The 15465-nt window shown below is 38.9% G+C and overlaps 2 protein-coding genes across 2 annotated transcripts; one reads left to right on the top strand and one right to left on the bottom strand.

Annotated features, from left to right (window-relative positions):
* Positions 1-3559: 3559 nt before the first annotated feature.
* LOC146457494 (acyl-coenzyme A thioesterase 11-like) lies at positions 3560-7785 on the top strand. The gene has a single exon (XM_085091913.1). The coding sequence runs from the start codon at positions 3986-3988 to the stop codon at positions 5666-5668; it is 1683 nt and encodes a 560-aa protein (XP_084948039.1). The 5' UTR covers positions 3560-3985; the 3' UTR covers positions 5669-7785.
* Positions 6056-15436, bottom strand: LOC146457495 (uncharacterized). Its single transcript, XM_085091914.1, has 3 exons — positions 15073-15436; positions 10465-10777; positions 6056-9052 (listed from the first exon to the last, which is right to left on the bottom strand). Exons 1-3 carry the CDS (start codon positions 15298-15300, stop codon positions 8292-8294), a joined length of 1302 nt encoding a protein of 433 aa, XP_084948040.1. The 5' UTR covers positions 15301-15436; the 3' UTR covers positions 6056-8291.
* Between the last annotated feature and the right edge of the window lie 29 nt (positions 15437-15465).

The raw sequence follows: 15465 nt of genomic DNA on the forward strand, positions 1-15465 counted from the left end.
AAAAACACACAGGTGATCCCGAAAATGAATCAAATTGTGGAATAAAGATTAACAAGAATGAGAAAATAATAAACAACATTTAAAGATAACTAGACGGAAATTAAATTGTAGGTCAAGACATGATGGCACTGTAAGAACCATGTTCTTGCGCACAAATGGTTCTAGATCATGTAAAGAAAACAGATAGTCCCTTAACCAGGGCTAAACCAAATTATTCGTCCAAGTACAAGATAAAATGGACACAACTTGGCCCTAAAGTAAAATCCTGGACACAAAAGGTCCCTTAATCAACAAAACATGAAATCATATTAACGACCAATTCCAAAAAAGGTTGAGCACAGATGGTCGATGGTCCCAAACTCCTCAAGGGCACAAGAAAAGCCAATATACTCAAGCTTCCGCAGACCTCTCAAATCACAAGTCAACTGCGAAAACACACGCACGCATCAAATATATAACTTTATCGATGACTTCAGTAAAAGGTTCCCTGCGCATTAGAACGCGAGTCAGCTGTTTCTATAACAGAAAACACAAGCTCCTAAGAAAAAGGGGTTAGGATTAGGGTTAGGAAATTGATTGAGGAAATTTCTTTCTCCATGGCCTCGCGCTCCACGCCCTACGCCTGTTATGCACTGCATGTGGCACTGGTCAAACAACGTGTCAGGGTCCCAAAGGGGGGGTCCCTGGAGCCCTGGAGCCCTGAAATTTCTGCTGTGGAGCCCGGAGCCCTATCATTTTACTGACTGGAGCCCTGATCCTTTTTTGGCTGTGGAGCCCGGAGCCCAAAGACATTTTGCGCGGAACCCGGATTCCAGCATTTTCAAGTTTGATCATTCGAGTTCCCAGATTGCATTGATTCTTGATTACTGCCTTTTTGTGTTTGTTTGTGCGTATTAACGGGCATAAAGAAACAGAATCTGAAGAGAGGACAGTACATAATACAAGGTTATCTCAGTTTACAATGATATGCAACAACTTAGTTAAGGATTTAAGGTGGCCGAACACAGTTTTTACGCGCGCTTTGCAGATTCTGTTATTGATGCTATTAAGCGCGCGCTAGGGTTGTGGTACGCTTATATGGCGGTCGATGAAGTGATCCCTCAATTTCACATGAATTGGATAATAAAGTTAAGTTTTGATCTAAATAACTAAGTTTCTCATTTCTGGACACTTTTTCTTTTCTTTCCGAGCAAACAAATTCATTCACTAAGACATTATGCATGCTTTCATCTTTGCCACGAAACCCAATTAAGGCCACACATGCGCATTAGACCAAAAAATTGTGACTGGTTGTTTTCGTGGAAATGAACAGTTTTCTAAGGAACCGCTCATTAGAATTTCGTGAAATTTGGCATGAAAATAGTTCCCTAAAAGCGTAACTCGTCTACAAAGAGAAACTTAAATCTAACAGAGGGTAACTTCACAAAACATTTAAATGCAAAATCGACATTTACAGGAGATCTCTCTGTTAAAATTACATGAAAGTAGTGCAACTGTGTCAGTGTTTTGTGAGTTTTTCTAAATACAAAAAATGGAAAAAATCTAATGAGTACATTTTCTAAAAATAAAGGAAACCTATTATTTATGGACGTTTAATATTTCTCTGCGTTGCCATGGAAACGGTACTAAGCTGAACAAGACACACGAAAATACATTCCTTCTTAGTTAGTCTTACACCATACCAATTTTGGGCGTCCAGAAGTACATAGTTTCCAAATAACGTCTTCTAACACCTGTACACTAAAAAACTGTATTCGGCCACCTTAATGAAAACTTTGTTATAATTGTAGTGAGCGCGATAAAAACAACTTTATAGTAACCGGACGTTCCTTTTAATTAGCAGTTTGCTCGCAGGTATCAGTTACAACAAATTAAAAAAAATAACTCGACAGATCATTTTGAAGATACAAATAATGATGAAGATTAATCATTTCAATGCTTACCCAGTCCTTAATAGATTATATTGTTTACTGTTCATCTGATTCATGACCCTTTCCATCCTGACTTTCAGGTCTTCACCAAACAAGGTGCAAAGACGAAATGACGGTTAAATGGTTTAACCTAACACAAAATCCGCCTCGAATCCCAGTGTTTTATACCCTCACAAAAATTCACAAACCGACATTAGTCGGAAGCCCCATCATATCTGGGTGTGATGGCCCAACAGGACGCCTATCATCATTCGTAGACAAACTACTTCAGCCAATAGCGCAAATACAGGACTCGTATCTTAAAGATACGACACATTTCATAAGGTTTATTGAAAGCACTAGGGTGCCTAGAAACACTTTTCTAGTCTCAATGGATGTCACTAGCCTTTACACGAATATCCCACAGGAGGAAGGAATAACTATAGTATGCAACGCATACGAGAACTTTCATGCCAATAACCCTCCTATAGCTACAAATTTCCTCAGAGAAATGCTCAGCCTTATACTGAAGGAGAACTCCTTCCAATTTAACGGGAAAGACTATCTCTAAACACACGGAACTACCATGGGCACTAAAATGGCAGTAGCTTTTGCCAACATCTTTATGGCATCTATAGAAAAGGAGATCTTAAGGCAGAGCGTTAACAAACCGCTAACGTGGAAAAGGTTCATTGACGATGTATTTTGCTCGTGGGATACAAACAAATAAGAAATAGAACATTTCATTGAGCAAGCAAATTCGTACCACCCTACCACAAAGTTTACCGCTGAAGTCTCACAATTAGAAACAACATTCTTGGATACAACAGTCTATAAGGGAGAGAGATTCGAGAAAGAATCGATTCTTGACGTGCGCACACATTACAAACCTACTGAAACATCTCAGTACACAAACTACAACAGTTGCCACCCAGCAGGCGTAAAAAAGGCTTCGTTAAAGGAGAAGCGCTTAGGCTTCTGAGGACAAACTCTTCTAAAGTAGGGTTTGAGGAAAACATTAAAAACTTTAAAACACGCCTGGCATCGAGAGGTTATCCTAGTAACCTGGTGGACAAAATCCTCTCCGAAGTTAACTTCGCAGAAAGAAAGAACGCTCTTACACAAAAACAGAAAGCACACAAGAAAATTCTTCCCTTCGTGACACAATTTCAGTCATCACTGCCATGTTTGAAAAAAATTCTCATGGAAAAATGGCATTTAATACAAAACCAGCCGCTACTAAGAGAGATATACAAGGAACTTCCCTTGATCTCTTATAGAAAAGGGAAGTCGCTTAATAAAGGCTTTTATCAACACAATGGGCACACAGCGGGAGTCGTGCAGGTCTGTCAACCCCATTTAAACAAGTTTAATATTTAATCCACTTTTAAATAATAGGAGATAATGTAATTGGCTGCTTGGGTTTAAAAAATTGATCGGAATTGCTGACTTTTTTATTTGCGTATTTGATTTAGCGTTAAAAATAGAATTTTTACATATCAAGATTGTAGACCAGAGTGGAGCCCGGAGCCCTAACGCAGATGATGTGGAGCCCTAGAGCCCTGAAATTTTCGCCTTGGAGCCCTGGAGCCCTGCATTTTCAAGGCCGGAGCCCTGGAGCCCTAAACCCCTTTGGGACCCTGACGTGTTATTCTGAATGACTGGACTATATTTTGAACCGAACTTGTCGGTAGTCTTTTCAATGGCACTTTTCAGTTTTAATTTAAACCGCTGACTAAAAAAAATAAAATAAAATAAGATAAAATAAACAAATAAAGAAATAAATGAAACGTAGGGATAGGTCATCATAGCATTGCGTTACAAAGGTCATCCAATGTTATTGATCATGATCTAACATGCAAATTTAAGTTGTTGACAAAACTCTGGCTCAAATATTGACACTTCAGTGAGTGCATTTCATCATCAATCAACCATGTACCAACTCGCATTCCACAAAAAGGAAAAAGATACGATTGTAATTTTCGTCCTCATTTAAACAGAAAGCTTTCCTCGTGGTTCGTAGACGAGTCGAGTCAGATCTGAGCCGTGACTGTGCAGTAAATCAAACTGCAACAATGGAGTCCACGTACAAGAACCCAACCGAAGTGGAAATGAATCAACTCGTTCTTCCAACACACACAAATGAACGGCAAGAAAACTGCCTCAGCGGTGGACAGCTACTGAAATGGATGGACGCCGCGGCTTGTTTGGCGGCAGAAAAACACGCTCGAGCGTCGTGTGTTACAGCTTCCATGGACGAGCTCTATTTTCGACAGCAAATCTACGTCGGCCAGGTTGTTAACCTCACGGCACGGGTGAATCGAGCGTTTAACACGAGTATGGAAGTTGGAGTATCGGTGAGGGTGGAAGATCTACTCAGTGGTGAGATACAAAATGTTTGCGAGGCTTTTTTCACTTTTGTAGCACTGGATAAAAACCATCACAAACAGCAGTTGACACCAATTGTTCCCTTCACCGAGGAAGAGAAATCGCAATATGCGCTCGCCAACGAGAGGAGAAGAATGCGGATCCAGTACCCGGTAAATCTTAAAGAGCTCTCTCTGAAGCAGGGCAGTGAGACAGGAAGCGAAAAGTTTATCCCATCAGAAATCCAAGCTAGTGCTGATGAAGAAATTGCGCATGTAAAGACCGCTTTGGAAAGTGTTGAGCTTGTTCTTCCACCGCATGCGAATCACCATCAAACAGCGTTTGGTGGCCAAGTGATGGCTTGGATGGTGGCAGCTTGTACCATCACAGCTACACGCCTGTGCAGATCCCATCCGCAACTACGAGCTGTCGACGAGGTCAAGTTTCGAGGTCCCATTAAGGTCGGGGATCGAGTGATCATCAAAACTATGGTGAATAACACATATGAAGTCTATACGGAAGTAGGGTGTCGCGTGGAGGCGTATTCAATCGGGGGTGAGGTACGACATGTCAACAGCGCTTTCTTGATTTTCGTGGCACCTGATGAGAAAGGCGTCCCAAAGATGCTGCCGCCGTTACGATTAGACACAGAGGAAGATAAACGACGTGCCGTGGAGGCCATGGCAAGAAAACGCCTGCGCTTCGAGCGTGATCAGATCCGTAAATCTGTTGGCCCAGTAATCGCCATTCCTTGGAATCCCCGCATAGGGCAACTGCTGAACTACAACAACATAGAGGCACTGGTGAAACTTAATCAACTGACCAAGTGGGAGGAAGTGCGGTCTTCTTCTGGTGTCACGTTATTCAAACGTGACACTGATAACTACCTGTGTGTGAAGGCAACTTTATGTGTCCAGGTCCCTCCTGAGAAAGCGTTCGAGTTGCTAAGCAACGAGCAGCGTCGAAAGGAATGGGACCCGCTGTTGATTAAATCAGAGGTGGCAGAAATCGTTGATGATGATGACGAAATTCTCCATATAGTGTTGGAAAACAAGCTGCGTAATGCAATCAAACCAGACGATATGGTCCTTTTGGTGTCACGCAGAGTCCCCTGTGACAGAAGAGACCACTTCACTATTGCTTTTCGTTCCGTTAAATTAACAACGCTACCTCCCTTACCAGAGTATAATCGCAAAGAGCACCTGTGTTCAGGAATGCTTATCAAAGAAACTGAGGGAGAACTGGGTAAGTCGACAATCACCTACATCAATCAAACCACGCGTGAGCTGGAGACGTACGTATTGGGGGATCTAGCGGGCACCACAAATTTTTACGTAAAGCGATTCAAAGAACTCGAAGCGTATCTTCTGAAGAACTTGTGCAAGGGATAGCCCTGACGTTAACGTGAACTACAATTTTATGGTGAAAAGTTTAACAGGGGCTAGCCAACCTTTTTTTTTTCAAGCGGGGAAGGGTGGTACATCTCGTCCGAAGTCAATCCCTCAAGACAGTTCAGTTATACAGGCATTCAAAACGTATATGCATGTCGCGCTCAGGAAGGAAAAACTTCTTGAAGCCAGAACTGAGCCGGGGGTGGCACGCGTCATTGCACACGCATTGTCATTTAAAATATGGAGAAGCATTTTTTTTTTAAAACGGCATTTGAAAAATAAACCCCCTTTCTCGAAAAAGGGGGACTCCGGAACATGTATACAATGAATTAGAGGCGTATTTTTTTGTACTAATAAAATGCACTCAAAATACAAAATAAGCAGTCAAAAGGAAATAACCTCTTCAATTATTATTTTGTTTGTCTTGAAAGACGAAACTTACAATTATGTTCTCTTTCGGTTCAACGTCGAAAACAAATATACAATAAACAACATACATAACTATATTTAATTAGAAATAACGATTCCAAGTGTTACATCTACCAGGCACGCACTATTGTAAAATTAAGATTAAGTCCGATTATAAATGGGACTTGTTTAATATGTACAAGATAGACTTAATTTTTTTTAACATTTAACTTCTTCGAGTATAATCCCTCGAAATTCGCCAATTTCAAAATGCACTCATTTGGCAAAAGAACGATCAGTTTTAAACTTTGGAACCGTATTCTCTGAGAAAAATATTCACAACTGGGTGGTAGTCTAATAATAACTGTTGACTTACATCAAGATGGTATGGACGAAAATAAGCGCAAAAATGAAAGGTTCAATTTCTATGTCATCAAACATGAGGGGATATGATGCAAGTGTTATCTGAAATCAATTTAAGTTTCTCAGTGTACACAACCGCTTTTAACATGAAGGAGAAAGTGCAATAAAAATTTCAGTTCAGTACGACAGAAACACCACGGAACTTTACTGGGGTCAAACGTAAGGTATGTTCTGTGGATTCTTGTTTGGATAAAATCCGTAGCAAGTCAGTGAAAAAAGAAAAGGGAAAATTGTAACTGCGGTTACAACTGTAGTAAGTAAAGAACAAACCAAAACTAGTGTGTACTGGTGTTTTTTGCGGATGTCATGAATAAAAAGATAAATTGACAGCCACAAGTCTCAACATGTTCCAGAGGAGAATGGATGATTGAACAAACAATTGGAGTATATCGCTTTTGCCCTGCAGTACAGCGATAAAGTTGAACATTGATCACTTGAGTTTACAATTTATAGTTTCTTCCGGTTTACGTGACGATATGTACACAGATGATCACGTGATGTAAAACATCTAAAGATACCCAGCGTCCTCTGGAACGAGGTTGTGGATAAAAAAGGGCTCAACGAGGCATGTAATTCATGGTAAGGTAGGGTGACTATATGGAGGTTCGAGTTACGTGGGTGACTATATGGTACCTTACCATGAATTCCACGAGACATTTAAGCAAAATACTTAAAAGCCGGTCTTAAAGTGTTGTCACCTGCGGTCCCATTTGTGGGCTTTTAAAGGAATATTTGTGTGAGCAAATACAGTTTGATCTGTTTGGACGCTTTTGCTAAAAAAGTATCTGAAAAAGTATCTTTCGATGAAAACAGCACAACAGAATCTTATTTCCCGAATTTACGAGTTATAATGGTTTTATGGAAATGCTAGCTGACTTTATTTCGCCTTTTTTTTAATGAGATATTTGCACCTTCGAAAAGAACAGGAAGTAGTTCTCTAGTGTTCAGAAATTTTGAGCTGAAATTTTACCGAAGAAAACTATAGGTTTTCTTTAAACCTGAATCCGAATTTCTAGGGCGATTAAGGTCTTCCAACTTATACAGCTATTTACCGAAATGAACCTTGGGTGCCCAAGAGTAACAATGACGAAGTACCATGGCCACTACAGGCCTTAAGCCCTTTGTGCAACTAGTTCTTACGTTAGAGTTTGGGTTCCTATTGAGATTTTGAGCAGGAGGGCAACTGGTTTTCAGTGGTGTACATGGGCAAAAAATTAATGAAATTAACTTGTGTAAGAAGTACATGTATCTGAGTTAACAATGATGCTGAAAGCAAACTGCTGCGACTAACATTTTGTAAACTGGTAGTCTATTTGCCTGCTTATTCTACGTCCCTAATCAAACTCATTAATAGAATCTGCGGATAAAATTCTTCAAATGACAGATTTTGGGCAGAACTGTGTTCATGTGATGCTGTTTTAAGGTTTTTCCACACTGGAAATTAAAATAAGAACTACTTTTAGGACACAAAATTTTAAAAGACTATGGCTAGCCTCTTATTTCTCTCAGGGTTAGTAGAGGAGTAGCCTCCTTCGCTGATGCTCTTTGGGCTTGTCACGCATTCCTCCGCCACGAGGAATGCGTGACAACACAAAAAGCGAGGTTTGTAGAGGGGGTGAAACATGAAGTGTGTGTGACGGTGAATTTGACATGAATTCATGCATTTCACATGCTCTACTATCCATGAGAGAAGTAAGAGACTATTTATAAACTAAAAAGCAAAAATACCAAATTATACACGTAAATGTATACATCTAATGCTACCACCGGCACAGTGTTATAAAGGCTGGCTCTATTTTAACAAGCTATAAAGTATAAGTACATTCCCTTCAGGATCTTTAACTTGCCAATGCCCCTCCCCAATGTTTCGAACGCCACCTGGAATTTCAGAACACATTTTGTTCACATCGTTCATCATAAAGCAAAGCGCAGTGTTTTTCACGGGTTGAGACTTGAGAGAAGGGTGAGAAACGAGTTGCAGTTCCAGTTTGTCTGAGAGTGGAAATTTGCGATAACTAAGACCTTCTTCTATCTTGTTATAGGCCAGCGAGGTTTTACCAGTGATCAATGTGTAAAATCTCTCTACCTCATCCATGTCCTTGTTCACAAAAAGTATAATGCGAACTCCAGGACAGGGTGAAAGTTTCTTGACAGCAAATAGTGGGCCATCAATATTTGCAGCTTTGAAATACACTTCATCAGCTTCTGAGATTGCTGGTGGCACTTTGACCTCCTCCCATTCCATGGAGCTTGACTTCATTGTATTCAAGCACCTTTCAGAATTCCTTTGTGCTCTCTGAGTATACATCAGCATCATTCCGACAGCTGGCATTGACAGGCCACCATTTTCAACTCGCCTGGTCTTAGATGCAGGGGAATTTGTAGGGCTCTCTCCATTGGAGAATTTGTGCTCTGGTTCTCTGACGCAGAGGAATGGGAAAACAGACTGATGTGAAACCAACAAAGAGGTCAGGGTTCCCTTTAGGGAGGCGCCTTCACCAGCAGGAACAGCAATCTCGATGTAGCATGGTGGAGGGATTGTGAGACACACAGCTAAAAAGAGAGCAAAGAAAATCAGTTACCAGTATGAACAACACAGTGCAATACAACCCCAGGGGACACTTATCTGAAGCTTGTGTTGGGTAGTGATACCTTGTTTAAATGGTGTCACACCTACATGTGTAGCTTAAGACTAAATTAAGAAATTACAGATCACAGCTCCTAGACCTTTCTACTGGAAAGACCTCTGGTACATAAACTCCAGAAAGACACCTTGTTGTATTCACTCTGACGAAATGCTAACTATAATGCTCGAAATGTCACTCACTCGAGGCTCTTTACAGTGTGGCTAAATATCAACAATGTTCTTGATAAAACCAAACATTACAATCTATCTTGAGTCCCCAAAGTCATGCCCAGTTTAGCATCATGTACCCATTTAGGCTAAAGAAGGGAGTGTCCCCTTCAAGCATTTTAACCTTGAACAGTAAATATTAGAACTAAAAAACAGAAATTAGTATTCCATTTACATTGCAATTTCACCAACAAAGTATACCTGAGCAAAAATTGTCATAACCCTGATGACTCACCTAGTTAATACTAAATTTGCAAATGTGTTAGACCGATGAGTTTGTATGGAGTCAGTAAAATGGACTGGAGTTACTGTGGCTCCTTACAGGGTTCCCAAGGCCTCCAGTCCCAACACCCTGGCTACAGTTAATTTGGCCAATGTAAAGAGATTCAAGTGCCATCATTCTGAGTGTTAGCCCTTTGCTCTGATGAAGGGCTAATACTCGAAACAACTCTGGAAGTTCTTTGTGTTGGCCAAATTACCTTATCAACTCTGTTGATAAAACCAAATAAAGGGTGGGATATGGCAGAGGGCAACAACATGAAGTAAAGTGTCATACCATACCATACCATACCATACCATACCATAACTAGTTCTCCCTCCACCGCTTCTTTTAAAAGAAAGCTTAAAGATTTTCTTCTCTCTAGGTATTAACTTCTGTAAGGCTGTATTTCTCAACTAACTTACTTAATATGTGTGTGCGTGTGTGTGTACGTGTGCGTGGTCAAAGTTTATTATCATAAGTCCATATCGTAATTCTAATATAAGATAACTATTTTTTAAAAGTGAGGAAGCCTGACTTTATAACCTCGTGGTTTCTTTCAGGTTTTCTCGCCATTTATTTTCTTTCGTCAATTTTCATCATTTTTTTTTCATCTGTAATTGTTGAATGTGGCAAAATAAATATTGTATTGTATTGTAACTTACAACACCCTGAAAGAGACCTGGACTTGAAGTAATAATTTATTATCATTGTGAGTTGTGCATGCATCTCAGGTCCAAAGTGTTCTCAACTATAAAATTTAATGGAAAATTAAAGTGACAAAAGAGCTTCTTTTCCTTCATCAAACAGAAAAAAAATCTTGCTTAGTTACACATAAGCTCCCGTACATACCTTGAATCTCAATGAGTTTTAGATGAGAAATTTCTTCTATCTTCCCATCCAAGAAACACTCCCCGAGCGCTTTATAACCAGCAGAACTGGAAAACTTCATCAAAAGCTGAAGACCACTGCAGCGAAGAGGTTCTAGTTTGGCATCGCCACTCTTCTTTGATAACGTTTCCATTACTTTCATAATGACAGTCTCATCGAGGTGAGAGATGCTTGAATTAGGAAGGACTTCAAAGCTCAGTAAGGCAACAAGATCATCCTGATGGGGATAACTGTGCCGGGATTTACCAATCTGAGATCCCCATTGACTGTGTACCTGTCAAGAAATCAAAGAGTTTATTTTAAAAAAAAATAATTATGAGTTAAGCTCCCCTTCCTAATATAAAGCTTGTCCATTTTTCAGCTTAAAAAAGGGGGAGGGGGGGCTAAAGAAAAAATACATTATCCTTCTACAGCTCCCTATAGAAAACTACCCCATACATGTACATCTATCTCAGTCTGTCATTACCCTTTTCACTAAAACTTACTTTTGATTTTCTATACTCAGGTACTCTAATCCCCTACTCTGATCTCAAGGTTCAAAATATATGTTTTTTATGTCATCCATGTATTACTGACACAAATGGGATTTGACTCGGTCAACCTTTGCACATACAGTACAATACTGCCTACTATGCAAGCTTAAATACCCCCTTCTAAATGTACAGTATTGGTATATCCAGTTAGGAGATCAAAAATTGATAACTACCGGTACATGTAAGCTCTCTTCCCCCCAGTAAGCTAACTGAGTATAATGTCCTTGTTCTCTCAATTTCATGGTTGCGTGGCCTCAAAGCCTTGCTTCTGAGATTTTTCTGTTTATTTTCAGTTGAGGGAGCCTCTCAGCCGTAGGAAATTTGATTCCCTTATACCAGCTGTAGGTTTAATTTATTAAACTTCTACATTGTTAGTTTAAAATCATCATTACTCATTCCAACAATTCTTTTCAAGGAATCAGTTCAAAAATGTGCTATTATACATGGACAACAGAATTTAAGCTCAACCCTTCTTCCACAAATTTTATCACCATACCCACATAGAAGTCACAGGCATCACAACCTTCCCCCAAAATAATGTTACTTTAAAATGAAAGTGAAGTTTTGTTCGCTGGCCCCTTCAGTAGTTAGAGCAAAGGCTGTCAGAGCAAATATGTTGAAAAATAGGCAAAAGACACTTAGTTTAGGCATCAGCTTGTTAGATGGCAACAGAGATGCTAGGTAGGGGCTGTGTTTACTGACCACAGGGTTTACTTTTTGCTCTAAACCCCATTCCTCAGTCCTTGCTCCATTTATTTAGGCAGTCTAAATCCCCCCTGAAGGAGACTGCTTGTATCAGACTAATCTATTTAACAATTATTCCATGAGCGCGCATTGGAGTATGAGATGATACGTACTGTAGATAGCCAACGAGATGCGTAGCGCTGAGTTGGCTATAATCATCTCATATCCAACAAGCGTGATTGGAATAATTGTTTTATTAAAAACAATCTGAAATATTGCTAGATTTTTTTTATTTCGCTTTGCAAGAACAATAAGACAATTTAATGGTCGCTATTTCTAGGGCATGGTATACTACAATGGCTCATATACCATGGCCACTACGCCAATCAATTACCCCTGGAATTGCATTATACAATGATCCATTTTTTAATAAATACCAATATTACAAGTATATTATTACATGTACAGTATGGACTCTTTCTTGTGACTATCAATTGACCAATTATATCAACTGACTGATACTAATTTATTGATATCAGTTAAATTATCAATTATGTTGATGTCAGTTGATTGATTGACTTCAACTAATCACTCCTTTTCAACAATGGTCAGGTTGTAATTGGACTGTAGATGGTAGCTCTTGGTTTCCACTGCAGGAAGAGAGGCATGATATTAAGCTGTTGTTTACTTTTTTTGTTGGAACAGGTTTTAATGACTTTGTACATGTAGGAACAATTATTTATGACATTAACACAAGTCATCAACGACCAAATTCAGACAACTGGCCCCAGCAAAATGTCCACTGTTGCCAGTCATATTTTTTCAAAACATAATTCACAGTTTTGCCCTGTGATCTGATTTTTACAACTTGCAATTCACTGCTGATAAAAATCAATATCAGTCAAAAGGAAGTACAGGTGATATGCTTGCATGACTAAGGCCTGTTCCAAATGTCATGCTACTGCCCTGCCAAACTTAAATCAATTTGATCCAGCAGTGGCACGGCAGTGGTTTCAAACATTGAATTTAATTCAGTCGCACCAAATTAAAAAATATAGAAATGTGTAGGACAAGCAAATTAACCCAAAATAAATTAAAATAATTTATAAATTTAGTTTGGCACGGCAATTACAGCATGCTGTTTGAAACCAAGTTGCGCTACTGCCGTACGGCATGACAAGGCCTGCCGTGCTACTGCCATGCCGAACTTAATTCAGCCTGCCAAACTAAATGGTTTCAAACGTCATGTTACTGCCGTGATTAAGTCAAATTAAATTGTTGAATTTAGTCCGGCACGGCAGTAGTGTGACAATTGGAACAGGCCTAATACTGCAGTGCTACTTGCAAGATATCCTGCCAGCCAACTTTTGGCATTTAATATCTGGGTTAATTTGACTGCATAGAGACTAAAGTTTTAAATTTTATTAAATACATATATTCCTACATGTAGGTGTTGCTCATTTTAAAAAATGAATGGTCAAAATAAAAACATTCCTAACTGACTCTCAGCCTGCAGGGGAATGTTTTTATTATAAGTATGTTCTTAAGATTTTGACCACGCCTCAACATTGTTAAAATAATCATGATAAAAAAGTCAGAGTGGTGTCTGTGAAATTAAAATAAGGCACATGTAAAATTAGAAGCCTTTACTGCATGCAACTGTCTCTAATGATTGCGTGGTTCCAGAAAATAACCATATTCTCCATCGAAATTAAATTGGAGTTTGAAAATTCAAAGCTCTTGGGGTTATTGCAAACCTTCAAAGGTGTTCCTCAGAAAAAAAAAAATGAACATATATGCTCGCAAATGCCTGACACACTTTGGTACATTAATCTGTGACAAGCATAATTTTTTTGCCAAATTTCATTAAAATATAATGTATCTAGATACACTATTAATTCATTTGAATGGAAGGAATACTGGCAAAAACAAACCCCAAGCTTTCAGCCTCCAAAGATTTGCACATGAACAAAAAAACTTTAAAAAAAGTATTTTTTTCATAAAAGTAGCTAGCCCTGTGACCCTTAGAAATAGCCTTACGAAAAATACCGTATGAAACTAAATTGAAATTTCCAGGGGACTATGGATATTTTCTGGAGCAACACATTAGTTATGTTTAGATAAGAATTTGTTCCGCACATCTTACATGTACATGACTTGCATGATTTGCTTGACTACTTTTTATGCAAGGTTTTGCAACTGAGTCCAAACAAAAAACCACATTAAGCATTCACATTTACCATACTATAACCATACAAAATCAACGTGACCATGAGAAGTTTCCACAAAATGCTGAGGACAGAAGCTGTGACACATTGAGCTTAACAACAATTTTGAAAGATATCAAATAAGCCACAGTTGACAGATAGGCTGAAATGATTTGGTTTAATACAGTAACAACTGGCTTCAGAAAATACTATTGAATAAATTCATTCTTTTTTCAAATTAAAACAACAGTAGACCAAGTTGAAAAAAAAAGAAAAGAAGAAAAACAAAGGAACTTTTGACAAAATTTACTGAGCATAATTGATTTTTTTACATATTAATTAATAAAAAAATTACACGTTGTCAATCAAAGACAATAAAATTTCTTTCAAAATATGTCACGTCACATTTAATGCGATACGACAATGCCAATCACGAAAAAGTACAAATGCGTCCATTTCAATTCAAAATGACATCCACCAATGGTCGCAGAATAAATTGACAGCCTATGAGATCATTTAAGATAAAAAAAGAGACAAACCTGTCAAATTTTTGCAAGAATAAAGGGATTTGGAGACATTAATTTCCTTTATGGAAAGGCAAGAACACTGAAAGCCCTCGAAGTAAATCTTATCCGTGACAAGCCTCGCGACCATATTTTTTCTTCTGATCATGAAGAAGGCTTTGCTTTTATTCCGACCACAGCCGGAAATATCCCGCCAAAAACACACTAAGAGATTAATATTTTCAAAGAAAACATGTTCTACTTAAGTAGTTGACAAAAAAAGAAATACAAAGATCTTTGCGATCGCTCGGTTCATTAAAAAGCCCCAAAATGCAGCAGTGAAACATGACATTTTCCATACACAAACTCGTGATGTCTAATCAAATCGCTTTCTTTTATAAAATAGAGCTCGTCGATTGATAACAACTCTGTACTAGTTCCTTTATAAACCCTTTATCTCCTTTGCAATTGTCTGCTAAACATAAGCAATGCTTATCCGTCAGCGCTGACAACTGAGAAATGAAATCTCTGGGGGCATGCCTCTTAAATCAACCTACAGCCAACCTTTAGCTTTCTAATCTCTCACATCAGCTTTATGCTTTGTGAGAAAAATAACGAACACACAAAAAGCTCAAATTTTACCTTCTTCCTCCTTTGGGACGCTTCTGCGGCGGGATGGTAGTGATACGGCGGCTCTAAATGAGGTGAAAATATCTTTCGAATCAAATATCGCGTTGGGATTTCCGAATCCCTCTCAAGTTGAATAACTCGAGTTGAAGCCGCGTCGGTTTCATCTTGATCAATATCCGAGTCCAAAAAGGCGAGATCAAACTCTTCGTCTTTCGCTGCAGCCACTGATTTCGTAGACATTACTTCTCGTTATACTTGTCAACAAGGAGTCTGTAGAAACAAACGCAAAACAGATCGATAGCGTGCCTCCAAAATTTGTAAGCCTCTATCAAAACGCTCCCCTCCGGCAATGTTTTCTAAACAAATAACGCGGAAAAAGGCTGGTGCCTAAGCAGATTATTGATT

Source organism: Pavona decussata, unplaced genomic scaffold (assembly GCF_977016875.1).
Source record: "Pavona decussata unplaced genomic scaffold, jaPavDecu1.1 SCAFFOLD_242, whole genome shotgun sequence".
Taxonomy (NCBI): domain Eukaryota; kingdom Metazoa; phylum Cnidaria; class Anthozoa; order Scleractinia; family Agariciidae; genus Pavona; species Pavona decussata.